The sequence below is a fragment of the Acipenser ruthenus genome, chromosome 29 (assembly GCF_902713425.1).
Source record: "Acipenser ruthenus chromosome 29, fAciRut3.2 maternal haplotype, whole genome shotgun sequence".
Taxonomy (NCBI): Eukaryota; Metazoa; Chordata; class Actinopteri; order Acipenseriformes; family Acipenseridae; genus Acipenser; species Acipenser ruthenus.
The window spans coordinates 18,013,125-18,040,761 of record NC_081217.1 but is presented as its reverse complement, the minus strand read 5'-3'; the positions used below and the strand labels follow the sequence as shown (position 1 = coordinate 18,040,761).

The following is a 27,637-nucleotide window of genomic DNA, read 5'->3' as shown; positions in this document are numbered from 1 at the left end:
TTTTTTAAAAACTTTAAAAAGACCTCTCACAGCAATGCGTACATTTATTGCGAGTTTAATATATGTTGTGTAATGATAATTTATTAATCGAACTGTGCTTCTACGTACTATTTAACTCCACTGTAAAAAAATAAATAAATCCCCAACATGCAATCAGCATGCAGTATTTAAACATTTTATAAATAAAGATTACAGCTGGAGAAGAATCCTGCATCGCGTCTGGTGCCTGCGGGTGACCCGCAAATGCAGGTTGTGTTCTGGTTGGAATGTGAACTTTCGCGGTTTGTGATTCGGATAAAACAAACAAAAAAAGAGGGTAAGACTCGGGTCTGGATTTGAATCACCAAAAACGTTTTATATCCTTTCAGCGTACTTGTCTATAACCCTTTCCCAAATAACGTATTATAAGGTAAATGTATTTCCTGCACCAAGCAGGAGGTGATCAGGGAGGAGTCAGCTGACTAAGCAGTGTTTCTTGGTTTGTCAATGTGTGAGTCTGTCGGCGCAGGCAGTAGGTAAAGGACAAACACTTGCGGGTTTGGGTCAGGTTGCAGGTCTTATTAAGCGGGTCGGGTCGGGGGTAAGAAGACGGTGATGCAGCGGGTTGCGGGTTCGGGTCGGGTCCTGTAGCGGGTCCGGGGTGGAAGCAGGTCCTCTCGGTAAATTTGTGTTAATGAAAAAGTACTCCAATTTTAAAATAACTTTGCTCACAGAAACAGGCCCATCCATCACATTAAAACAAAGACATGTAAGTATGGTTATTCTTATTATAGCTTATTTTATAGCTTACTTTTCAGTAAGCTATACTGTATTGAGTGGTCCACCGAGATCCAAAAAAAAACAAAAAAAAAAACTAAATTCAGGCAGTCTGCAAACAAAAAAGTTTGAGAACCACTGCATTTATATATTGAATCTCACACTGAATGTGCTACTGAACAGTGTTCCTCAAACCAAGACCCAAGCATTTCACATGAGCATGTGTTTGAAAACAAACAGTGGAACTGCTTATAGGTTAAATGTTGTGTCTGAAACAAGGATTGGGTTTTAACTCATCTCTTTGGTGCAGTCTCATTCAGATCATAATTATCTTACCTGTAATGAATATTTAAAACTTATCAAAAAGGACAATTTTAGCAATGTCAAAAATAGTATTACAGATCTATAGGAAGGTATTGTTAAAACTACACAGCAAGCACCACGTGTACAGTACTAACCAACTTAATTCAGGTTTATACAAGGCTAATATGGGCAGCAGTGTGGAGTAGTGGTTAGGGCTCTGGACTCTTGACTGGAGGGTCGTGGGTTCAATCCCAGGTGGGGGGGGGACACTGCTGCTGTACCCTTGAGCAAGGTACTTTACCTAGATTGCTCCAGTAAAAACCCAACTGTATAAATGGGTAATTGTATGTAAAAATAATGTGATAACTTGTAACAATTGTAAGTCGCCCTGGATAAGGGTATCAAAGAAATAAAAAATAATAATAATAATAATAATAATAATAATAATAATACTGATTTAACAAATAATGTAACGTAGATGTTATCAATAAATACATAATTCCTATATTACCTTTAATAGTTCACAACAGACAATAAGAACTCTCTTGAAGGTTTGCTGGTCAGCATGATGTTTACTGTATTTCAAGTTAGTGTTTTATCTCAAAGCGTGAATGGTACTTACCTTTTTGGCAAGTCGGAAGTTCAGGTTCCCAAATTTCATTTATTCCACATGTAACAGTGTCAGTGCCATGGAGAATATACCCAGGATTACAAGCAAAGGTAATGAAATCCCCATAGTTATAAACTGGTCCAAATCCAGCTGTCTTATAGCCATTTTCCACTTGAACAGAACGGCAGCCTTTAATAACAAACAAGCAATGGTCAAACAGATTACCATTAAATAGCTGAAGTATAGATCTAGAAAATATTTAAAGCTGAGTCCGCTACAGTTTGAAATTAAAGCAACATTTTCAATGAAGAAATTGATTAATAACCCATTATCTGCATAAGTATGTATGCGCCTTTGTGAACACTGTACTGTGAACACTACTACAATATTATTTTATTTGTAAACATTTCAGCAAACTTACAAATATGTCTGCAAGAGGTACAGTGGCATCATTGTTTTAAACTGAGGTTGTTTTTTTTTGTGTGTTTGTTTTATTAAACAGTTCATTATATTTTAATGGGGAGTGTGTGATGAGGTGACAGCCGGGGGTCCATCAGAGATCAATCTACCCCTTCTAGAATGTCACATCCCTCAAAATCACACAGTTACATCATTAAACAAAGCAATACATACCTTTACATGCTGGAGGGTCACTACTGTAGTTTCCATATTTGGTGCAAACAAGCTCCCTATTACCCACCAGAACCCCTTCATTACACTTGTAGGTAATAGATGTGCCAAACGTGACAGTTCCCTGAGGTGGGTTTGTGATTTCACCGTTTACAATCTCTGGAGGGTTTGGACACTTAACAACTAGGAGAAAGAAAAAAAAACCTTATTCCAAATATCAGCCTAATCAAAATATGTGCTAAAACAATGGTTTATATCAAATGCGTCTTTAATACATTAATTCACATAATCAATAAACAAACCGATAGATAGACAGATAGATGGATAGATAGAGCTAGATAGATATTTGTATTTTTTAAAATACTTTATTAAATATTTATTTAAAAAAGTCAAAAACATAAAAAAAACATTTCATTGATAAAATATTAATATTAGAAAAGCCAGTTATATGAAAATTCAAGCAGAAAAAAAACAAAACACAATATCAAAAATTCATATTTCCCAGCACACTGAACATTGGTTTGAATCTTTTACAAAAAAGAAAACAATGAAAAACAGTCTGTCTTTGATAGCAGAAAGGGAAGCTATCTTTAACTTCCGGATTACTAATACACACAAAAGAATTAACAGCAAGAATAGCGTGTAAAATTATCCACTGCAGATCACCTGATCTTTCTGGTAATGGTGGCTTGTATAAGGAAGCCCAGGCTGGCTGTACATGCTCTTCCACCCCCAACCTCTCTCTCCAAGGAGTATCAGGTAATGACTCAAGCTGTTTCTGATGCTGTGTTTTCAGACTAATTCTATACAGCTTCTTCCCATCTACTGTAGCCAGGGAAATATCTTTAATAGCTTTAACAGTCAGTAGCTTCCCAGGCACATCAGAGTCCAGACTGAGCTCAGGGGAAATATCTAAATCAGGGTCAGGCTGAGGCAGTGTCTTACCAAATAATTTGGAGGCTGCCACAATGTCTCGAATCAAAAAAATATTATTAAAAATGGATCTGTCAGGTACACAATAAGTTTGATCTGAATGCACCACCTTTCCTATCACAGTCCGTAAACGATTTGCCAGGGTGTCACAAAGACGGCCGGAGTGGGTGGCGTCAGACCAGATGCAGGAAATAAACAGACAGAGATGTGTGGTTTGGTGAAGCTGAGCGAATGCTTTCGCTCAGCATTTAATGAACAGAACAGAAAATAAAAGGTTTGAAACAACAAAACACAGCACACGGCACTTGAGGCCAAAATAAATAGACGAACAAAACGGACTAGACAGTGCACAGACAGACGAACAAAACACGGTGAGTGAAAACACTATTTTTACTATTATTATTCTAACAATTACTACCTCCGTCTCCAATCCCGTTCTCCACTCACCGAACACCCAACCCCGACTGCAAGAAATGTGCGTCTATATATACTATTGTGCTGGGATTCAATTACTAATTAATTATTCACTTGAATCCCAGCATGTGAATTAATTCTGTGCAACCCCGTGCTCACATATTACATTTAACCAACACGTGAAGTGATTTGTGCCCTCCTCGTGCCTAAATACAAATCTACCTTTTTAAATCACACGTGAAACACAGACCCGTTTATATCCCGTGTACCAATCTATACACCAACATTAACACACGCAACATACAACACATAATAAGCACACAGGGGCGGGGCACATTGCCACATATACCCCCCCCTGTGCAAAGCACACATGGCCTCAACGGCCACCTCCCCCCTTAAAAATCCAGCAGTCCAGGACAAAGTCTCGGGCTGGGAAGGGAGGCTTCAGTGGGCCCATGGCTGGCAGTGCTGTCAGCACCCCTGCCGGTAGTGGCACGGCTGACAGCCTGCTGGTCCATGCTTGCAGCGAAATTGCTGCGGGGGATGCTGGTCTCCTGACCTCTCCCCCTTCCTTCGTAGCCGGTAGCTCCCCTTGGTGGGGCTCCGACCACAGTACTGCCGGCAGTGAAGAAGCTGCAGTGGGAGCAGATCTCCGGACCTCCCCCACGATCTCCGGCAGCGAAACTGCTGCTGGGGTTGGTGGTCTCCAGACCTCCTCCCCCTTCTTCGTGGCCGACAGCTCCCCTTTCTGGGGCTCCGGCCACCGTACTCCCTGTGGTGGAGGTACGGAAAGCAGAGACAGCTCCTGCTGTTCTGCTTCTGGCAGTGGCGGAGGCAGAGGCAGCTCCTGCTCCTCTGCTCCTGGAAGTGGCAGAGGCAGCTCCTGCTCCTCTGCTCCTGGCGGTGGTGGTGGCGAAGGCAGAGGCAGCTCCTGCTGCTCTGCTCCTTCCGGTGGAGGTGGCGGAGGCAGAGGCAGCTCCTGCTGCTCTGTTCCTGCCGGTGGAGGTGGCGGAGGCAGAGGCAGCTCCGGCTGCTCTGCTCCTGCCGGTGAAGGTGGGAGCAGCGTGTAGTCTCCTGCCGATGGAGGTGGGAGCAGCGTGTAGTCTCCCCCTTTTCCAGGGGACTGGTGCTGCTCTGCCTCTCTTGCAGGGAACTGGTGCGTCTCCGCCTTTGACGGGGAAACCAGCAGGCATTCTCCCTCTGCTGGTGGAGGTGGAACCAGCAGGCATTCTCCCTCTGCTGGTTGTGCTTGGGTCCTGGGGCTGTGGAAGCCCCGACTTCCCTCTCTTCGGGCTGTGGACGCACCGACTCCTCCCTTTTGGGCTGTGGACGCACCGACTCCTCCCTTTTGGGCTGTGGACGCACCGACTCCCCCCTCTTGGGCTGTGGACGTTCGGGCTCCCCCCACTCAGGCGTAGGACGTTCGGGCTTCAGGCGTAGGACGTTCGGGCTCCTCCCACTCAGGCGTAGGACGTTCAGGCTCCTCCCGCTTGGGCTGTGGACGCTCTGGCTCCTCCCACTCGGGCTGTGGACGCTCTGGCTCCTCCCACTCGGGCTGTGGACGCTCTGGCTCCTCCCACTCGGGCTGTGGAGGCAAAACCAGCAGGCATTCTTCCTCTGCTGGTGGAGACGGGGACAGCAGGCATTCTTCCTCTGCTGGTGGACCTGCTACCTGGGCTGCTGTTCCACTTATAATTGCCTCCAGGTAGCTGAGGACCAACCCCACACCTTCCTCCCAGGTGCTTAGGGTCTGTTCCCTCGCATATGCCTCCCATCGCTCCCTATCCATAAACCGCAGGAACCGGACGGCTACTGGGATAGACTGGGCCTCCAGCCCAGCATTTTCCAGCATCCAGTCCCGCACTTTGATGGCGTCTTCTGCCATTTTTTTTTTTTCCTCTTTTTTTTTTTTTTTTAATCCAAAAATGCGGTTCCTGCTCTGGCCTGAGTCCTGGAGGCGCTGTAGATCCCACGCAGGACACCACGTGTCACAAAGACGGCCGGAGTGGGTGGCGTCAGACCAGATGCAGGAAATAAACAGACAGAGATGTGTGGTTTGGTGAAGCTGAGCGAATGCTTTCGCTCAGCATTTAATGAACAGAACAGAAAATAAAAGGTTTGAAACAACAAAACACAGCACACGGCACTTGAGGCCAAAATAAATAGACGAACAAAACGGACTAGACAGTGCACAGACAGACAAACAAAACACGGTGAGTGAAAACACTATTTTTACTATTATTATTCTAACAATTACTACCTCCGTCTCCAATCCCGTTCTCCACTCACCGAACACCCAACCCCGACTGCAAGAAATGTGCGTCTATATATACTATTGTGCTGGGATTCAATTACTAATTAATTATTCACTTGAATCCCAGCACGTGAATTAATTCTGTGCAACCCCGTGCTCACATATTACATTTAACCAGCACGTGAAGTGATTTGTGCCCTCCTCGTGCCTAAATACAAATCTACCTTTTTAAATCACACGTGAAACACAGACCCGTTTATATCCCGTGTACCAATCTATACACCAACATTAACACACGCAACATACAACACATAATAAGCACACAGGGGCGGGGCACATTGCCACACAGGGCTTTAGAAAATATTTTAGAATCCACACCAATAACTGATACAGGTCTCCAGTTTTTTATATCACACAGATCAGCTTTCTTAGGAAGAAGAGTAAGGACAGCCCTCCTGCAACTTTGAGGTAACACTCCTTCTTGTGCACTCTCTCCAAACAACTCCCACAAATCCTCTCCCAACAAAGGCCAAAAAGCTTTATAAAACTCCACTGGGAGACCATTGAGTCCAGGTACTTTGCCATTATTCACCCCTTGGAGGGCATCAGTCAATTCTCCCAAAGTCAAAGGGCTGCCTAACCTTTAGCCTCCTCTTCAGACAGTTGAGGAAGATTCTGCAGAAGGCACTGTGGCTCCCCAGTTTTCTTCACAATATCCGCTGAAAACAATTATTTATAAAAGTCCATAGCCACTCTCCTAATCTCCACAGGTTCCCTCAACTCTTGCCTATCTGCTGTCTCCAGGCAATGAATCATTTTACCCTGGGCACTTCTCTTTTCTAGCCCCCCCAAAAAATGTGGTTGGTGCATCCATTTCCACCATATTCTTAAAGTGGGACCTGACTACTGCCCCCTGCACTTTTGTTCCCAACAGATCCACCAACCCCTGCTCACACTAAGACAGACACAACCAGTCGACAGATAGATAGATAGACAGACAGATAGACAGATAGATAGATAGATAGAGAGGTAATAGGTTGTTTTATTTTGTTAGGATAATTCTAATTCAACATCCTTATGTCTGCACGTTGTGCAAATACATCTTAACTCTCAACATTTCTGAGCTGTATACAGGTATAGGCATTATAATTATTTCAGTAGGTTAGGGCTCTGGACTCTTGACCGGAGGGTCGTGGGTTCAATCCCAGGTGGGGGACACTGCTGCCGTACCCTTGAGCAAGGTACTTTACCAAGATTGCTCCAGTAAAAACCCAACTATATAAATGAGATAAATGAGTATTTGTATGTAAAAAATAATGTGATATCTGTATAATGTGAAATAATGTATAATGTGTATAATGTGATATATTGTAAGTCGCCCTGGATAATGGCGTCTGCTAAGAAATTAATAATAATAATAATAATAATAATAATAATAATAATAATAATAATAATAATAATAATAAATGGCACTGAACCTATTCATATTCGAATATCCATGTAAAAATAATAAAAGTTAATTTCAATACAGGAAAACAATGACATTGATAAACATATATACACAGGCCTACCGTTAAACTATTCTTATTTAACTCTACATTAAAAACAATATAGAATTGGGTGTTGTGTTAAATACAAGCTGAATTTCACCCCTTCAAGGTGAGAGCAGCCAGTAGCCACTCTGACCTCTCGTGGAGTGCCTATCAGCTTGCATTGTACAGCACCCTATACATAAAACAAAATTATGTTTAAAAACTTTTTTTTTTTTTTTAAATAAAAACACACAAGCCTACTTACTATCACATATAGGAATGGCACCGTCCCAGCCAGCAGCGCGACAGCTTCTGACACCATTGCCTGCCATCTGGAATCTAAAACACAGAAACCCTCAGAATCTCCAATGTTATAATTATTTCTTTATCTAGCTGCAACCAAGTTGTTCATCGCCAGCTTTTAAACCATTGTTGCTTTCAGAAATGTAACTAAAAATAGAGCCCATGGTAATTCATAAAGCTGAAAAACCACAAGGTTCCACGAGTGCTGTCCATATAATCTGTCCAATGTGTGTTGTCCTTTTCTGGTTTGCACAATCACTTTCCTTCATCCCACCTCTGCCACTGACTGACTCACTGTGTGACCCTGAGCAAGTCACTGAACCTCCTTGTGCTCCATCCTGCAGATGAGATGTTAAATCAATGTCCTATTGTAAGTGACTCTGCATATAATGCACAATTCACAGCCTACACCTGTAAAGTGCTTTGTGTTGGTGGTCCACTGTGAAAGGCCCTATATAAAAATAAAGATTATTACTATCAAAAACATAAGATTTTCACATGAAAGCCCTGAGGTTAGGCAGTGCAGCATGCACATTTGTCTCTCCAGTCAATTAGAATCAGAAAAATGACTGCAGCCTGGTTTAAGAATCGACAAAAAATATGGTTAACATATAACTAGGGCTTCTGATTTGCGGTTTTAACCGATAAAACACCTGATACAAAAAAAATGAAAATCGGTGGACAGCCAATAAACATCGGAAAACACCGGAAAAAACTGTGTAAATGGTTAATCAATTCACATTGACTTTACCCTATTCCCATTAAAAAATAAAACCTACTACAAAAATAATAATAAATACATTTCCCAGTGCTGCTGGGCAATGTCCCGCCTTCCTGACTTGCATCTATCATTGATTCATTCTCAATACTTTAAAATCTGCCCCTGAATGACAGCACATTCCTACATTTCTATTGGAAACTCTGCTTGCGAGATTTAAAACAAGATTACAATCAGGATGGAGGCTTGTTAGCAGGATTTCAAACTGTATTACAGTTCAGATAGCAAGTACTGTCGAGTTACTACTATACATATTTTGACAGAAAAAAAAAAACGCTCAAGCATTTTGGAAAGTAACTTAAAACACTAATTTCATACAGTATATCAAAAATGAAAGCCCGAAAAAAACGATTTACATAAAACTTGAAAATAGCTAAAAATAAGCAATGAAAAATACAATTAATAAAACCCGAAAAACAGAAACATATAACCCATCGAGGATGTAAATACAAGATTAGAACCATGAGTATCACTAAAATGTAGACCAGCACACTGATCCATTTTGATCACAACTGGAGAAGATGCAAATCTTAATGTGTAATTTATATATGAGCACCTGCACTATATCACTGATGACAGGGACATGCTTCCCCAGGACAAGAACAGTAATATTATTATAGTAATAATACATCTCATTACTGGATTATATGCACATACTACCCCAACCTTAATAATCTTGAGCATCAACCACAATATACTCACCCTTCATCACAAACTGCATAAGCCTTGTCTCCAAAAAGAACACCGTCATCAGTATTAAAGTGTCCATTAAGTATCTCTCCTGGACTTCCACATGATCGGCCTGAAAGAAAGAATACAATCAAAATCTGAAATGATTATTTTACACGACAGCATGGCGGTGCACTTTCCATTGGAAGTTTCCATCCCTGAAAACTAAATAACATTCTCTAAAAGCTGAAAAACAGTAGTTTAATTGTTCCCTACATTGCACACAAATGTGTATTTCAGTAAATGTTAGTATTCAGCAACACCTGCACTTTAGTACCGTATCTCCATACTTATAAATACTTAGACTGAACTGAATTCCTGATTTATTTTATTAAATGTCCACTTACATAATATCATTAAGACAAATAGAATTGTTTAAGAGAACAAACACCCCTTGCAGACAGTACAAATTCTTAGTAAAAATAACCTTTAGATGGTTAATAAACAGTCAGAGGCATAATCAAATGGTTAATACCTATTTTTGTGATTAAGTAGTCTAGCAATACAATAAGACATCATTAAAACAAATATCAAAATCATACTTACGTTCACACACCAAGGTCAGATGTGACCACTGTGAACTGGTACAGGTGATTCTTGGAGATCCAGACTTCTGTACATACCCACTCTGACATTTATAATCGATTGTAAATCCCTCGACAAAGTCAGGTGGCCCTTGAGTTAGATGTTCATCTTTCATTAGGGCAGTCTGATATTCTGGAGGATAGTCACATTCTCCTAAAAAGAGCAAGCAATCCAGTTGAGTGATTTCACCACTACAACTTGTCTTTATTTTGCTGTTTTAAACAACCCAAGGGATCTTAAAGTTATCTGACTTGCAATTCCGATGTCATTTCACCTTGAGGGTATGTACTGTATGTGTAAAACTACAAGCATTTGATCACAAAACTGTAAAACTACAACTATGACAAACGCATGTGTGAATAAGAATGGACAGGCACCTCCTTTAGCCTATATCTCCTAAACCCCTTTCACACTGGCATGCTCTACCCAGGTCAGAACCTGGTGTCATGCAGGTCGGGTACGTGATTTCACACTGCGTTTGATAAAGCAGGGTTGATCTGGGTGACAGATTCAAGTACACAATGCGCGTATCAATGCCCCGGAAGCAGCTTGTTACAGACGCTTCTATCCAAGCTTCTCTGGATTGAACCGTCGGCCCAAATGTTGATTAGAGAAAATGTTTCTACATCCCTGCTGCAATCTGGCTCATGGTGTGTCTCAAGCAACAAAAATATGGCTAAACAGAATAAACAGAAACGTTTCCTGTGGAAGTGAAATCTTTAAACAGGTGTGGCCGTTTGTTATTTCGTCGGCTCACGAACGGCCGTCATGCATTTTGTCTCGCTCAACTCGGGTCTTCACACAGGGGGAGATCTGTTAGGTTCTTAATATTAAACAAATGCCCTTTGTCTCCTGTGTCTCGGCTGATAGCTGGGGAGGTCTGTATGAGGGGGAAAGGTGTTTCACAGGGAGAAGAGATACAGTTAGTAAAGCCCTTTCTTGAATCTGGGAAAGCAGCAACCCAGCTACCCTCACAGACCGCAACCCCAAGTTTAAAGACAAGCTCTGTGGACTTTTCTAATTAAAACTCTCCAGATCTAAAACATGGCGTAACTTGATGACCCCAGCCTTTATCATTACATTTGTAAAAGCCTGTGATTTTAACATTTCCACTATAAAAAGAGGATTAAAAACCAGAGGTCTCTCCAAAAGACAGTAAAAATCTAAAGCCTCTTCATCCAAACCCACCCTCAGACTCTGTCATGCTTTCAACACACTCTGATAGTAGGCTGGTAGTTTGGAACAAACAAATAGTAGTGTCTAAAAAGAAAATATGCTTCCCAAGACCCAGCCCTCCAACAACGCACGAAGAGTAAAGCCACATCAACCCAGGGAGGCTTTTCACTGCTATAGAGTATTTTTTGGACAGCCTGCAGTCTAAAAGCAGCAATCCTGCTGGACAGGTCCATCAGTCCCTGACCCCCTTCATCCAGAGGTAGGTACAGTATGCTTTGCCTTAGCCAGTGCAGTCCATCCCAAAAAAATAATTAAAAATTCACTCTGGATTTTTTTTTAAAAATGCCTGGTCAGGTTCTACACATATGCACTTGTGCCAGAGCATGGAAGCAGCCAAGTTGTTTATTATTAAAACTCTGCCCCTATACGAGAGCTGTGGCAAAACCCAGCGCCACCTCTGCAAACGCCCCCGTATTGCCTCCAACACTCCCTCCCAATTCCTCTTAGCTGCTCTCGCACCTCCCAAAAATACCCCTAGGTGTTTAAACTCTTCCCGGCTCCACAGCAATCCACTGGGCAACACTGGAGGCCCAGGCTTCGTCCATTTCCCAAGTAAGAAAGCCCCACTCTTCAACCAATTAATTCTTATTTTTCCACCTGAGATTGCCACCACTAACCTTCGACCAGATATTGTATTGTGGTCTGGATCAGCACGCCTTGTTCACCTGGTAGAGTTAACAGTGCCATGGGAGGATGCTGTAGATGAGGCGTATGAGAGGATGAAACTGTGGTATGCTCAACTTGTCACTGAAGCGGAACAGCGAGGATGGAGAGTCCGGGTTTACTCAGTGGAGGTGGGTTGCCGAGGATTTGTGGCACACTCTACAACCCGGTTTCTCAGAGACGTCGGATTCAGTGGCCAAGAGTTGCGTCACACAGTGAAGAACTTATCTGAAGCAGCAGAGTGGAGCAGCAACTGGCTGTGGTTGAGACGGAAAGATTCTGGCTGGGGATCTCAAGCACAATAGAAAGAAAGAAATGCTGATGTACGGGTAAGTAAGCTGGGCTGAGTTGAGTGGGGGGATGGAGGGGGGTGATGCTGAGACGCCAGAATCACCGTCGAGCCCTCTTGAGGTGTCGTGGGCTAGTCGACGAAACACAGAGCATGGAAAGCGCCCACTTGAACACCCTAGAGATGTACCCTACTTAGCTCAATCCAGACGGTTGTCATGCTGATGCGCTGGGGAGACCGCACTGTGGTTGATCCCCGGAGCCAGCATCGCAGCCGTTGTGTGTGCTGATGCGCTAGGGAGGCAATAAGCTGATCCCTGGAGCCAGCATTACACTTCAGCCATCAACACCAGACAGAAGGATATCTACATCATCATATGGAAGGAAGCACAAATGGATGGAGACACAGATGGATCACATTAGTTTACTGTAAAGCTACATCTTAGTTGGTGCTTATCTTGGCGAGAGCCGAGTTCAAATCAGCATGAAGTTTTAACATCTACTCTCGTGTAATGGAAATCATTAGCAGATTAGACTCTTTCAAAAAGCTGTTGACTGTCACAGAGTTTATCAACATCTGCTTGGCTGGTTATAAAAATTGTGATGTCATCTGCATAGGCAGGTACTTTTATGGGCTGAGCTGGACTACCTGGGATAGAGAGCCCTGTTAGAACATGCCTGAACCTGCAAATAAGGGGTTTGATAGACAGGGAATAGAGCATTCCCAAAAGAGGGCAGCCTTGTCTGATACCCCTGTGAACTGGGAAAGGTGCACTCAGCTCCCTGTTGATCTTCAGCAGACTGAAAATGTCACAGTACAGGAACTGTATGTGGGATAGAAATCCCAGGCCAAATCCAAAGGCTTCAAATACCTTCCGTAAGTACTTGTGATCGACTCTGTCAAAGGCTTTCTCCTGATCAAGAGAGATAATCCCGGCAGGGAAACCTAAGAGCTCAGAGGCAGCCAAATGTGTCTCGAATTAAAAATACTGTCAAAAATGCATCTACTGGGCACGCAATATTTCCCATTACAGTGCTCAACCGATTAGAGGGCTTTTGATATTATTTTGTAATCAGAGGCCAACAACGACACAGGCCTCCAGTTTTTGATATGGCACAAGTCCCCTTTTTTTGGCAGCAAAGTTATCATTGCCCTTCTACAACTCAATGGCAGCTACCCTTTCTCCAGACTTGCATAGACATGCATAGACTGCATGTAGATCTTTCCCAAGCTTTGTGTAGAAGTCCACAGCACATCGCCGGATATCTCTGGGCTCCCTCAACTCGTCCCCTGACAGTGTCTTCAGGCAGTGAATTACTTTGTGCTGCGCACTCTTTTTCTCCATGCCAAAGAAAAACTGTGTTGGTGCATCCACCTCTGCAAGGTATTGCACTCTAGACCTCACCAGCACCCCCTGCACTTTGACATTCAGCAGCTCAGCCAGCTGCTTTTTTTTATTTTTGAGGTCTTGAATCGTCCTACTATTGGGATTAGACTGTAGCGCTCCCTGAAGCTCTAACATGTCTCTCTCCAGCTCTTCCAGAGTCTCAGTCATCCTCTTTGTGGCATTAGCAGTGTACTGCTGACAGAACAACCTGACCTGCACCTCCCCCACATCCCTCCACTGAGCCAGAGAAGTAAAATGAGATTTCTGCTCTCTCCACCTGTTCCATAAAAAGTTAGGCATTCCTTAAAATGTGTATCTTTCAGTAGCTGAATGTTAAAATGCCAGTAAGAACGTTTTGTCATTTGGGAAGGCAAGAAAACATGAACTGTTAAAAGACTGTGATCAGAAAGACCGGTGGGAGAAATAAAACAATTGGTAAACAGGCTAAAATGCTCCTTAAAAGTATAAAAACAGTCTAATCTCGTTAAAGAGACTGTTTTTTCACACACTTTGACCCATGTGCACCATCTATTTGTGCCTGTGATGGGGTGCTAGCTCGCCCCTATAAATTTGTGTTTTGTTATTGTTGTTATTTTTACTGTTTTCATTATGTTTTTGTGATTCTTTTTTTATTTTGGATTGGCAGGGAGGGGGTTAAATTCCTCCCTGCAAAATACATGTGAGAATGTGGCTGGAGCCTTAAGTGTTTAATTGTTAATTATTAGTTAATTGGGCTCCAGCCACAGACTATAAAAGGGCAGGTGAAACCCTTTGTGGGAGAGGAGTTTTTGGGTGAGGTTGTGTAGCAGGGCGAGTGCCCTGCACGTGTGTATTTAGTGTTGGTTATATAATTTGTATGGGGAATGGGTTTATTTTGTCATTTTGGGAGCTGATTTGTTTAATTGAATTATTGTTTACAGACGGACGCTCGATTGAGACTTGCTGCCTGCTAGGCTTGGTTGAGGGGAAGGGCAGCAGGTGATTGGCTGGGCTGGACCTCAATCAGCAGGTGGGCGGGTCTTGATCGAGTGTCCGTCAGGTTAAAAACATCCGCGGGAGATGGTTCAGGGCTGCTGCAAGGCCTGCCGTTTTCACGGCACCTTTGATTTATAGTTTGTGGGATTGTGTTTTATTTTGCACTTTTTGTACAGCTTGATGTACTAGTCCTCTGTGCGTTACCATCGCTGGTAGCGTCACATGACCATCTTTATTTTACTTTCGTTTTGTGTTTGTTTGTTTGTGAATAAAACCTGCGCGCCTGTGCCGGCGTTTTCAACACCACCACCACTGTCTCTCTGTATGCTTGAACAGCGGCTACCCACACGCGTGACACGAGGAAGACCCTGTCACATATGGTGTCGGAAGGGGATTTCGCTGCATCCTGCCGAAGCAAGGCTAGATGGCTACGGAGAGACAGGAGGAGCAAACCCCTGAAATTTTTTGGGGGGGACAAGGGCAGACCGCAGGTAACCCTGAGGGGCTGCTGAAGGAGATGGATGGAGCCGAGAGATCCCGAACGCCAGAGAGGCCAAGGAGGGTCCGTCCCCGAGAGCTGCAGAAGGAGGAGTTCCGGTCCTGGAAGCTGGCGAGGGAGGAGCCGGAGAGACTGCCTGCCCGGGAAGCCAGCGGGAGGAACTGCCTGCCGAGCGTCAGCGAAGGAGGACCTGTCGTTCGTGGGAGATCGTCTCAGAAGGAGGCGGGGCAATCCTTCGAAGTGGAGCCCCGTGAAGGGACACTGGGTTTAGGGGGTAAGCGGGGTTGAATGGGCGCCCCCGCATAGAAGCCCAGGGGTGAGAATAAGTGTTGGTGATAAGTTGTAAATTAATTGTTGGTAAATGTTAGTTGATTATTGGTAAATGATTTATGATATGAATGATAGTTATTAGCAACGTGAAATGATTAGTGTAGTGATAATTAGTAATTATAGGAATGATAAATTAAGGTTAAATAATAATAGTTAAATAGTGATAATAATGATGATAAATTATACTAAGAAGTGAACTGGTGATGTGTATGGTGAAGGTGATAGTGATAAGGATTATGGTTAAATTTATAGTGATACTTATGGTGATGGGAATACTGATAAATAATAATGATGGTAAATAATAGTGAATGATAAAGTATAGTTATAATTGTGATTTAACATTGGAGCCAGTTAGCTGTCTGGTGGTTGGTTAAGCTGGGCTCTAATGTTCCCTCCCACCCGCCCATATGTGTTAGAATAGTATATTAAAAAATAAATAAATAAATAAATTGGGGGGATGGGGAGTAGATATAAAAAGTAATTTTTTTTTTGGTTTTGTTTAGACTGTGTGGGTTTTGTAAGATGTCTGCTAATGTATATGTAATGATAGTGATATTAAATGGTGTTGTCGGATGAACCCTTAGGGTTCATCCTAAGGAGGGAGGTATGTAGCAGGGCGAGTGCCCTGCACGTGTGTATTTAGTGTTGGTTATATAATTTGTATGGGGAATGGGTTTATTTTGTCATTTTGGGAGCTGATTTGTTTAATTGAATTATTGTTTACAGACGGACGCTCGATTGAGACTTGCTGCCTGCTAGGCTTGGTTGAGGGGAAGGGCAGCAGGTGATTGGCTGGGCTGGACCTCAATCAGCAGGTGGGCGGGTCTTGATCGAGTGTCCGTCAGGTTAAAAACATCCGCGGGAGATGGTTCAGGGCTGCTGCAAGGCCTGCCGTTTTCACGGCACCTTTGATTTATAGTTTGTGGGATTGTGTTTTATTTTGCACTTTTTGTACAGCTTGATGTACTAGTCCTCTGTGCGTTACCATCGCTGGTAGCGTCACATGACCATCTTTATTTTACTTTCGTTTTGTGTTTGTTTGTTTGTGAATAAAACCTGCGCGCCTGTGCCGGCGTTTTCAACACCACCACCACTGTCTCTCTGTATGCTTGAACAGCGGCTACCCACACGCGTGACACGAGGAAGACCCTGTCACAGGTTGTTTGTTGGTGTGGTGTGGTGTGGTGTGGTGTGGTGTGGTGTGGTGTGGTGTGCTGTGCTGTGCTGTGCTGTGCTGTGCTGTTTAGTTTTGAGAAAAGAAACTGTAGTGAAGGCTAATGCCCAGCCTACATTTCTGTATTTTGTTTAAACCTTTTGTTTGGGCCCTTGTGCCTATTTATTTGATTATTTTTGTTTAATAAAGATCATTATTTTGCCCCTTCCACTGTCTCTGAGCCTCAAACCTCTGTCATCCTGCCACACGTGGTGTCAGAAGCGGGATAGCGCCACCTTGAGGCTCAGAGCAGTATTTTTTTTGAATTTAGAATTTTTTTGAATTTTTGGATTTTGGAGGTTTGGCGGTGCGCAGAATGGGGAAAAACCAAAGGCAGCGAAGAAAGCAGCAGCAGCAGCGGCCGCCACCACCCACCCAAACCCTGTGGGAGGACCCAGCGAGCTTGTTCCCGTGGTGCTCCTGGTGCGGGAAGGAGGACCACCGGTGGAGGTCCTGTCCGGATGGGCCACCAGCTGACTGGTGTGGGCGCTGTGAGCTGGATGGCCACAGCTGGGCAGGATGCCCCTACAATATGGACCAGGAGCAGCTACCAACCCCGTCCTCGGCAGCCACCCCACCAACACCGCCTTCACCACCATCACGGGAGATCTGGGAGTGGTTGGTGCACCCCGAAGCAGACCTCTTCCACGACCTCCCCACAGCCCTCAGCATGCTGTGGCATCGAGATGGGGAGAGGTGGGAGGAGTGGGAGAGAGAGCACCACCCGGGGTCCCTCCAGGAGATAGCCATCATGGTCCTGGCATACCTGGCGATAGACATGGGGGAGATCCCCCTCCTTGAAGAAAAGGGGGTGGAGCCGCTGCCGTCGCCCAGAGTGGGGGAGCCGCTGCCGTCGCCCGAGAGGGAGAAGCCCGAATGTCCGCAGCCCGAGAGGGAGGAGCCCGAACGTCCACAGCCCGAGAGGGGGGAGCCCGAACGTCCACAGCCCGAGAGGGAGGAGCCCGAACGTCCACAGCCCGAGAGGGAGGAGCCCGAACGTCCACAGCCCGAGAGGGAGGAGCCCGAGCGGGAGGAGTCGGTGCGTCCACGGCCCGAGCGGGAGGAGTCGGTGCGTCCATGGCCCGAGCGGGAGGAGTCGGTGCGTCCACGGCCCGAGCAGGAGGAGCCGGAGCTGTCTCTCCCTCCACCGCCAGCAGAGGGGGAACAGCCGGAGCTGTCTCTCCCTCCACCGCCAGCAGAGCAGGAGGAGCCGGAGCTGTCTCTCCCTCCACCGCCAGCAGAGGGGGAACAGCCGGAGCTGTCTCTCCCTCCACCGCCAGCAGAGGGGGAACAGCCGGAGCTGTCTCTCCCTCCACCGCCAGCAGAAGATGCTGGAGGTCCCTCCCAGCCTCTGTACCAGCTGCTGAAGGGAGTGCGGGGACAAACTGCCCGGCGGCTAAGAGGCACAGCACCACCCAAGGATGCCTGCCTGTCCGCATCGCCTGGGGTTGCCTGCCTGTCCGCATCGCCTGGGGTTGCCTGCCTGTCCGCATCGCCTGGGGTTGCCTGCCTGCCCGCATCGTCTAGAGAAACTCTCAGTGTGCTTTCTCCTAGGGATGCTGGTCCGCCGTCGCCTGGGGTGGAGCTACTGTCCCGAGCGCCAGGGGGTCCAGAGGGTCCCGCGTCGCCAGAGGGGCCAGGGGGTCCCGTGTCGCCAGAGGGGCCAGGGGGTCCCGCGTCGCCAGAGGGGCCAGGGGGTCCCGCGTTGCCAGAGGGTCCAGCGTCGCCGGAAGGACCAGCCTCGCCGTTCCCGCCTCCGCCACCAGAGGGAGACGAGCTGCTGTTCCCGCCTCCGCCACCAGAGGGAGACGAGCTGCTGTTCTCGCCTCCGCCATCAGAGGGAGACGAGCTGCTGTTCCCGCGTCCGCCACCAGAGGAGCTGGAGCGGGCTCTACCTCCTGCTGCCTACAGGGAAGAGGAACTTTGGCTACTGCCACCCTGGCCGGAGGTTCCTGCAATGTTGGCCACGCCCAAGGATGCCTGCCTCGCATCGCCTGGGGTTGCCTGCTGCTCTGCTTTTGTTCCTCCTAGGGTCGCCGAAGGTCCTGCTTCGCCTGGGGACGCCGAGGGTCCTGCTTCGCCTGGAGTCGCTGCCAGTCCTGTATGGCAGCAGGAAGTACTGTGGCCGGAGCCTCACAAAGGGGAACTGCCGGCCACGAAGAAGGGGGGGAGGTGAGGAGACCACCTCCACCACAGCCCCGACCACCACCCCTGTGCCACTGCCCGGCGCCTGGGGGTTGGATCCCTCGGCCTGGGCTCCCGGACACCCAGGCTCCATGTCTGGACCTTTGGTCGCTGGGCCTGACTCCCAGGTCGCAGCACCACCAGGCACAGGAGGTCGCCTGGTCTCCTGCTCCGCTCCCCCTGGTTGCCCAGACGTCGCTGCACTGTCGCCTGGGCTCGCACCTCTGCCTGGGGCTGCAGCCGACTGGTCGCCTGCCTGTGCTCCCGACGCCCCATCCAATGCACCTGGGTCCCCTTTCGCCAGGTCTCGGTCCCGCCAAGAGGGCGCCGGGCTATGGACTAACCCATCCTCAGCAATGGGAGAAGGAAGACCTCCCACCATGGCCGCCCCCATGGGCCACTTGCTTCCCCTCGTCCGGGACTTTGGGACAAAGGGGGGAGGTGGCCGTTGGGGCCAAGTGTGCTGCGCACAAGGGGGGGGGAAATGTGATGGGGTGCTAGCTCGCCCCTATAAATTTGTGTTTTGTTATTGTTGTTATTTTTACTGTTTTCATTATGTTTTTGTGATTCTTGTTTTATTTTGGATTGGCAGGGAGGGGGTTAAATTCCTCCCTGCAAAATACATGTGAGAATGTGGCTGGAGCCTTAAGTGTTTAATTGTTAATTATTAGTTAATTGGGCTCCAGCCACAGACTATAAAAGGGCAGGTGAAAGCCTTTGTGGGAGAGGAGTTTTTGGGTGAGGTTGTTTGTTGGTGTGGTGTGGTGTGGTGTGGTGTGGTGTGGTGTGGTGTGGTGTGGTGTGGTGTGGTGTGGTGTGGTGTGCTGTTTAGTTTTGAGAAAAGAAACTGTAGTGAAGGCTAATGCCCAGCCTACATTTCTGTATTTTGTTTAAACCTTTTGTTTGGGCCCTTGTGCTTATTTATTTGATTATTTTTGTTTAATAAAGATCATTATTTTGCCCCTTCCACTGTCTCTGAGCCTCAAAACTCTGTCATCCTGCCACAGTGCCATTGAATGCTTTCCACACGTCGGACAAGTCGTGCTTATTTGAAATCATTAAAAGCTCTTTGGCAGACTGTTGTTGCGGCTCAGGGTGATTTCAATCATCTAAGCAATGTACAGTGCAGTTAAAATCACCGGCTAAAAACAGGACTTCCTCACTTCCACAACCGTTCAGAACTGTATCTAAAATCTGAAAGAAAGCAATCCGTTCTCTGCCCTCATTTGGTGCGTAAATATTAATAAAGACAAGCGAGATTTCACCGACTATCGCTTGCACTTTAAGTAACCTCCCCTTCACTACCTCAGTGACATCATAAGAAACTGGTTTAAAATCTTTTGAAAAAAGGACAGTCCTTTACTGCAGAAAGGGCACTTGTCATTCCGGATTTATTATTGTTACAAAAGCATTAACAGCCAAAATAGTATGCAAGAGTCTCCATTGTAAGTCACCAGATCTTTTACAAAGGGGGGGTTGATATAAAGCTCTCCAGGCTGGCTTGTCCTCCTCTCCAGCTCCCAGCAGCTCCTTCCAATGTGTGTCCGGTAGAACTTTAAGCACATCTTGAAACTTTACTTTCACACACATTTGATATGCTTTTTTTCCCTCCAATAGGGAAAATTGGCGTTTACACAAGTCCTTCACTTTTCAAATCTTGCCACTCTCTTCTTCAAAATTACTAATTGCAGGAGAGATTAGCAAAGAAGGAAACAGAGTCTGCTGAGGGATTCGATGCTCACTAAAAACACTCTCCAGTACCTCTCGCCACTCTGGGAACAGAGCTTCAGTCAGCTGTGACAGGTAAACACCTGCCACACGCACAGACCACATGTCTAGAGTATTAGCTAAACATTCTGGGTCCTTCCAAGCGCATTTTTCTGTGTCTATTAGATCGTAGATCTTCACAACTTTAGCCCTAATAAGGGAATCATTAACCGATTTGAACTTATAAATAAAACTAAATTGTGGATTTAACACCAAAGGCTGTTGTAGAACCCAAAAGGGGTCTAAAGAAAACTCACACTCTGCCTTTAGTACACTCCAAGCCCTCAGCACACTCTTGTAAAACAGAGGAAGACACATCAAATTAATTTGACCAACATCCATAAATAAACTGAAATCAAAACCAAGCCCTCCAACCTGACGAAAGAAAGACAACGCCAGTCCTCTCCAAGGCAACTCTACCGGTGAATAAAACAATTTTTGCAACAGTCTGAAAGCAGCTGTCCTGCACTCAATATTAATTAATCCTTGCCCACCTTCATCCAATGGCAAATGCAGCACACCCTGCCTCAACCAGTAATATCCATTCCAAAAAAACTCCAAAAGCAGGGATTGGATCGGTTTAAACAACATTTTTGGAGGCTCTACACAAATTAACTCATGCCAAAGACTGGAGGCAACTAAATTATTTACCACTAAAACTCTGCCTCTAAAAGACCTTTGAGGAAGCAGCCACCTCCACCTCTGCAAACGTCCTTTTATATTTTCCAAAACCCCCTCCCAATTTCGCTGTTCCATTTTCTCATTGCCCATAAAAATTCCCAAATATTTAAAACCTTCCTGAGTCCACTACAGTCCATCAGGCAATACCAGTGACTTGCATCTTTTTTCTTTCCCAATATGCACAGCATTGCTCTTACTCCAATTTACTTGTGCAGATGAAACCTTTTCAAAGATTTTCTGGGTCTCAACTAACACCTTTATGTCTTCTTGACTATTTATGAACACTATTATATCGTCAACATAAGCTGACAGCTTTATTGACTGATTACAGTTTGGAATATATAAACCAGTCAAAACACTCCTTAACCTACTCAAGAACAGTTCAATTGATAGTGCGTATAGCATACCAGATAGAGGGCATCCTTGTCTATTCCTCTCTGAATGTTAAAAGGTGCAGTAAGTCAGTTTATTTTAATCAGACTGAAAACGTTACAATAGAGCGATCTTATTTTACTAATGAAATCAGAATTAAGACCAAAAGCAGCAAGGACCTTCCATAAATACTGGTGGTCTACTCTGTCAAAGGCCTTTTCCTGATCTAATGAAAAAAGACCAGTACTAAAGCCAAACAATTTTGAGGCTGCCAATATGTCTCTGACTAAAAATATATTATCAAAAATTGATCTATTTGGGATGCAATAAGTTTGATCAGGGTGCACCACAGACTCGATCACTGTACTCAGTCTGTTGACTAGAGCTCTAGAAAGAATTTTATATTCGGAGTACAACAGTGACACAGGTCTCCAATTTTTTATGTCGGAAGGAGCGTGAAAACTGCTCTCCTGCAGCTTAGCGGCAGCTCTCCTTGCTCAAAGCTCTCTTCAAAAACTTCAGCAAGATCATATTTCAACAGTTGCCAACAAACTTTTTAAAAACTCTATGGGCAAGTGTGACGGAAATATAATGAGTTCTGGTTGTAAATCTCCCTCTCGACCTGTGAGGATACAAAGTAGCGAAAGGGAAAGGCTTTAGACAGGTTGTCCTGACAGTTCATTCCCTGGGTCGGGAAGTCAATCAGCCTGGAAAAAGACGAGACTCCAGTGCGAGAATGTATTGACCTGGAAGGTAAACGAGGTAGCAGCTGCAGGCAATAGAATCAGCTGCAGTCGTTTACCAAGGGGTCATGCATAATCGCATAAAAGGGGCTGGAGTATTGTAAATCTTTTTCCTTCGCTTGGTTTCAGAGACGTACGGAACTGGAAGGACCGGGAGAGTTCCCAAAACTAAATAATAAATATTCGTGAGTGTTTTGTTTGTTTGTAGCACTGTTAGTAATTGTCTTTTGTTTTGTGAATTCACTAGACAGCTAACACGTCTCCGGAGCTGTCGCCTTGGGCCAGCACTACCCGGAACAACAACACCACAGTCACTGTCATTTGTTATCACCCACCTTGAGCACTACTGCATGCACCCGGACTGGTGATTTGTGTTAGTAGTATTGTATACGTGTTATTATTTGTTTGTGTTTACAAATCGTTATTATTTTCCTGCCGAGCTTTACACCAGGGATGTATTGCCGGAGGATTATTGTTTGGTCGTCAGACCAGGATTTGTGTAAAAATAAAAAGAACATTTTCCAAATTGGATTACAGTTTTCACGTGTGATTGTTTCTGCACTGCATCACCTCTGCATCTGGTCTTAATCAGCAGCCACTTTGCCACAGCAAGCCATCAATACCAGGAGCTTTGCCCTGATTCAGCCCTTGTAGAGCAACAGTAAGTTATTCTATAGACAGGGCACTCCCCAGCCCTTCATTAGCCTCCTCAGGCAAACACGTCATGTCCTGCAGGAAACCCTGCACCTCCTCAGGCTCAGCCCCAGCCTCCGCTGCAAATGGACAGCGTACCTCCTGATCTCCTCCGGCTCTCTCAGCTCCACTCCGTCCGGCCTCCTTAGACAATGAATTGCCTTCCTTTGGCTACTTTTTTTCTCCAAACTGAAAAAAAACTGAGTAGGTGCGTCCATCTTCGTCAGCCCCTGCACCCTAGATCTCACCAGTGCTCCTTTTACTTTTACATCCAAAAGATTCGCAATTCATTTCTTTTTATATTTTAAATTTTTAATTAGATTATCATTTTGCTTGGAGTCTAGAGCTCTCTGGAGTTTTAAGACCTCCCCCTCCAGCTCTTGCAGAGACTCATTTACCCTCTTTGTAACGTTTTCATTGTACTGTTGATAGAATGTTTTTATTTGAACTTTACCTACGTCCCACCATTGTCTAAGATTCGAAAAGGAACCTTTATCATCCCTCCATTTTTTCCAAAATAAATTAAAACATTTGATAAAATGCAAATCATTTAACAGATTAGTATTGAATTTCCAATAGGAACGACTGTGTTTAACAGTAGGCAATAAAACAGAAAGGAATACAAGGTTGTGATCAGAAAAGGTAGTAGGAGAAATGCTACATTGTTTTATCAAATTGAAATGCTCTTTGAAAACATACATTTGATCTAATCTAGCCATTGAGATGTTACTCTTACTGTACTTAACCCAAGTATATTGTCTTTTATTAGGATGCACACTTTTCCACACACCAATTAAATCAATCTTTTTTTAATATAACTGATAATTCTCTTGCAGACTTAAGGTGTGGCTCAGGATGATTTCTGTCCATTTTACAATTAGCAGTACAATTAAAATTCCCTGCTAAAAACAAAACCTCATCAGAAGTACATTTTACTAAAACCTGGTCCAGAATTTTGAAAAATTCCATCCTCTCTTTTCTATCATTGGGGGCATAAATATTAATAAATACAAAGGATTGTCCTTCTACTACAGCTTTTATTTTAAGCATCCAACCTTTTACCAGTTCAGTAAAGTCCATTGACTCAGGTTTAAAATGTTCCTTAAAACAAAACTGCCACCCCAGCACTCACACTGACTAAAAACTATTTCCCCTCTCCATTCCTTTTCCCCACTCTGATTGGGTTTTGAAATCACACTGAGTTTCTTCTAAGAAAATGACATCCATTTTTTTCTGGTTCAAATATTCAAAATCAGAAGCCCTCTTAAGACTGTCTCTACAACCGTTTATATTAATAGTCCCTAACAGAAAAGTCGTCATTGGGATAGAAAGAAAGCTCAGAGTACAAAAAACAAACAATATTTGAAAAAAAAACACTGAGTTTAACATTTTTATTTTTGATTAAGCTTACTACGAACTCTAAATCAAACAATTCTTTAAACACTAGCGCTCTTGGTCTGTAAAGTTTGACCCAGAGGACTTCTTTACCAGATAAGCCGCTGAGTTCACAAACACATTTAAAATCAGGAAAAAAATCCTCCACATCAATTTTTCTCTTTCCCTTTGTCAACAGTAAAAACTCTCTTATATCTTGCTCACCATACCCGCTCTTTAACAAAGTAGATTCAGAGCATTGAGACGAGTCGGTTAACACAGTCCTTTTTCCTGGAGTCTTAAATCCACCATTATCATTCACATTCTCACTCATCCCATTGCCAAATTGCTCATTTCAGAAACTTTCTCCGATACATTCTCCCCAGACACTCAGTTTTATTTTCACCTGCACCCTGCTTGTCCTCTCTTACTTTTCCACTCTCTGCTTCTCTCGTACTATTCGTATCATTAACAGTATTACTTTCAATCTGTTGCTTTTCGTTACCATCACTACTGGTATTTTTAATTTCCTGCTCTCCAGTTTTACCCTCTGTTCTGTTCACCTCCACACCAACACTCGTCCCAGCCACCTCTCCATCATTTTCAGCGTTCACATTCTCTTTCTCCATACCCCCACTCTCTGTTTCAACATCAACTTTACTCGGCTCTGTGGATTTCAAGTTCACCTCTACTTTCTCGCTCACATCTCCCCCTTCTCTCTCCTCTTTCTTTTGCTTTCGGACAATTTTTAACTAAATGTCCATCAGCCCCACAATTGAAACATTTCATTGTTTCTGAAGTAGCAAAAATCACGTAATCACAGCCATCCGCTTTAAACTTTAAAACAATGTCAAGTTCCTTGCTCACTTTATTCAAAACCATAAACAACTGTCTCCTGAAGGAGACTACATGTTGTAACAGTGGAGCTTTACAGCCCATCGGGGTTCTTTTTGGGGCTGAGACAATTTGCCCATGTCGAGACAATTCATTTACAATAAAAGCATTTTTAAGGAAAGGTGGAACATTTGATAGAATTATTTTTCTCGCTGGTGTCACTAATGGCGTAACTGCAACAAGAGAATCGTTCAAAATAATTCAATTGTCTACTATTTTATTTACTAGATCAGTTTGACTTAAAAACGCCACGACTGATCCATTCATTCTAGACGCAGACTTTATATTTTCATGACCGACTGCTTTCCCACTCGCTAACATGCACTTCTCTATAGGAACAAAACCTTCCGTAGCTATTTTGATTCCGTGCTTACGAGTTAAACTCTCAAGGGGGACCCCCTCCCCTCCCCTTATTCTTGTCATAATATTCCATTGGTACAGTCAGATATGCTAATGTACTGTAGTACACAAAACTTAATGTGTCCAAAACATTTTTTAAATGATCTTCGATCACATCATATATTAGCAAGTTAAAGGTCTTTATTTCAACTTTTAATTAAAGAACGCCTTATCCGCCCCAGATTTTCCCATTGTGCAAATGCCCATCTAATTGACTACTGGGGTGATGGTAACACTATGATTGTCCTTCTCTACACTGCAAATACATCTGTACAGTAAGTAACCGATGGTTTCATTGGTGCAACTACAGTATATTTAATAAATACCTGTTCTCTTTATTCTGCTTGATCACAACTTGGTATTGACTTGCAATAATTACAAATGAATGTATAAGAAAATCTAGGGGCTACTGTATCTGATATTTTGGGGACCAGTGTACCCCATTGATGTATAGGGTTTGCTAACAGAGAACATGTGCAGTTTTGCCTTCCTACCCACCTGTACTCCATTCATCCTGCTTTCCCACGGAGGCTAGTGGCAGGTAGGGTTCAGAAATGGCTGTATACGTCATGATTTAAAACTTGGGTCAATTGAACAACTTTCATCACTATCATCATCACCAATAAGAGATTCTTTCCTGTTCTTTTACAGATACTACATACTTCAGACGTTATGTAGTTTCTTTAAACATGTCTAAATCCTTCTGCACTCAGTACTAGATAGGTGTCTGGGAGTGGAGCGGCTATGTTTACCGACACCCTCCTCATTGTTTTTATGCACTTTCTGGCAGCTGGAAGAGATTTACTTTCCTCTGCGTCTGCGTGCCAGCACACCACTCCTATTTCATTGCTAACACAGCAGACAGCATCACTGTAGATTTCAGGAGGATGAAAATGGGCCGGTGTTGTAGGAAACAAGTTGACCAGGAAAAAGTTGATCGCGCAAGCGCAGTAAGGCAAAAGTAGACAAAAGTAAGGCGGGGCTACAGTTTGATTAAAGGGGAGGTTCACTGCATGACTTTTTATTTTTATCTGGCCGTTTTATTTACTAGACTGTGTATGCTGGTGCGTGTTCGTGTCACTGTCTTTTCGTATGAACTTTAAAATGTGTGATCGACGGCTCTTTATACGGTAAAATGTTTTAAATCCCTGTCTTTTTATGTTTCTATAACGTCGTTGTCAATCTGATGTAGTTTATGTGTGATCGCGGCGATTTATTTATATATTAAATTATTTTACACGTCAAAATGTTGTCAATCTTTAATCAAAATTAAAATGTTTCAGTAATATAATCTGATGACATGCTGCATCCATCATAATAGTAGGACAAGGTCGTATTTTTACATTTTAATATTATTATAGCTGTAACTTTACTACAGTTTAGACGTGGCAAAGCTTTAAACGAAAATTTGCTCTCCATTTTCTGAAAGCAATTGTAAAAAAAAGTTTTCAAATGCAAATCAACCAAGAAAGTAATATCATTATATAGAGGACTCACCGTTGACATTCACAGTTAATGCCACCAGCACCAGAAGTACCGCAGATTTGCTCATGTTCCCTTCCTGCTCCTCTCGACCCGAGTAGCGCAAGCTCACGGGCGGCTGCTTTTATGTTGGTATTAAGGGGGGAGGGGGTGGCGGGGGTGTATTTTCGGGAACTGGGATTTCCAAATCATTATTTAAACTTTTCTGGACCTTGCACTTCTGTCAATACTGGATGTATGATTAATTAAAAAAAAACAAAAAAACATTTACATGAAAGTGCTCGGCCTACTTGTTTTCAAAGGACAACCCGTTCTGTATCAGGCTCTACTTCAGTGGGACCCCCTGCGTCTGCTGGTTTTCATTCCAACTGAGCTCTCAATTACTTAACTAGACCCTTAATTGAACTAATAATTTGCTTAATTAGACCTTTTTAATTGTTCTCAGCTCCTAAAAAGTTGCAGATTACAAGTTACTTATTAAATGTTGCAGTTAACTTGAAATCTGCAACTTCTGCTGTTTTGTCTCTAGAGGTCCGGACACACTAAAGGTTGAAAAGATCTGGCCTAACCTATGTGATCAGAAAAATGGGCTGCATGAAAATGTGCACTAAAGTAGTGCAGCAACAACA

General features: G+C 44.1%; 1 protein-coding gene across 1 annotated transcript in view; it reads right to left on the bottom strand.

Moving 5' to 3' along the window:
• LOC131702145 (complement receptor type 1-like) overlaps positions 1-27,125 on the bottom strand; it is a 67,704-nt gene extending 40,579 nt beyond the window's left edge. The window contains exons 1-6 of the mRNA XM_059004250.1: positions 27,024-27,125; positions 9,789-9,980; positions 9,216-9,315; positions 7,698-7,771; positions 2,303-2,482; positions 1,682-1,858 (exon numbers count right to left, since the gene is read on the bottom strand). Of these exons, the coding sequence (XP_058860233.1) occupies positions 1,682-1,858; positions 2,303-2,482; positions 7,698-7,771; positions 9,216-9,315; positions 9,789-9,980; positions 27,024-27,078 (778 nt within the window). The 5' untranslated portion in view covers positions 27,079-27,125. The remainder of the gene's footprint in view (positions 1-1,681; positions 1,859-2,302; positions 2,483-7,697; positions 7,772-9,215; positions 9,316-9,788; positions 9,981-27,023) is intronic.
• Between the last annotated feature and the right edge of the window lie 512 nt (positions 27,126-27,637).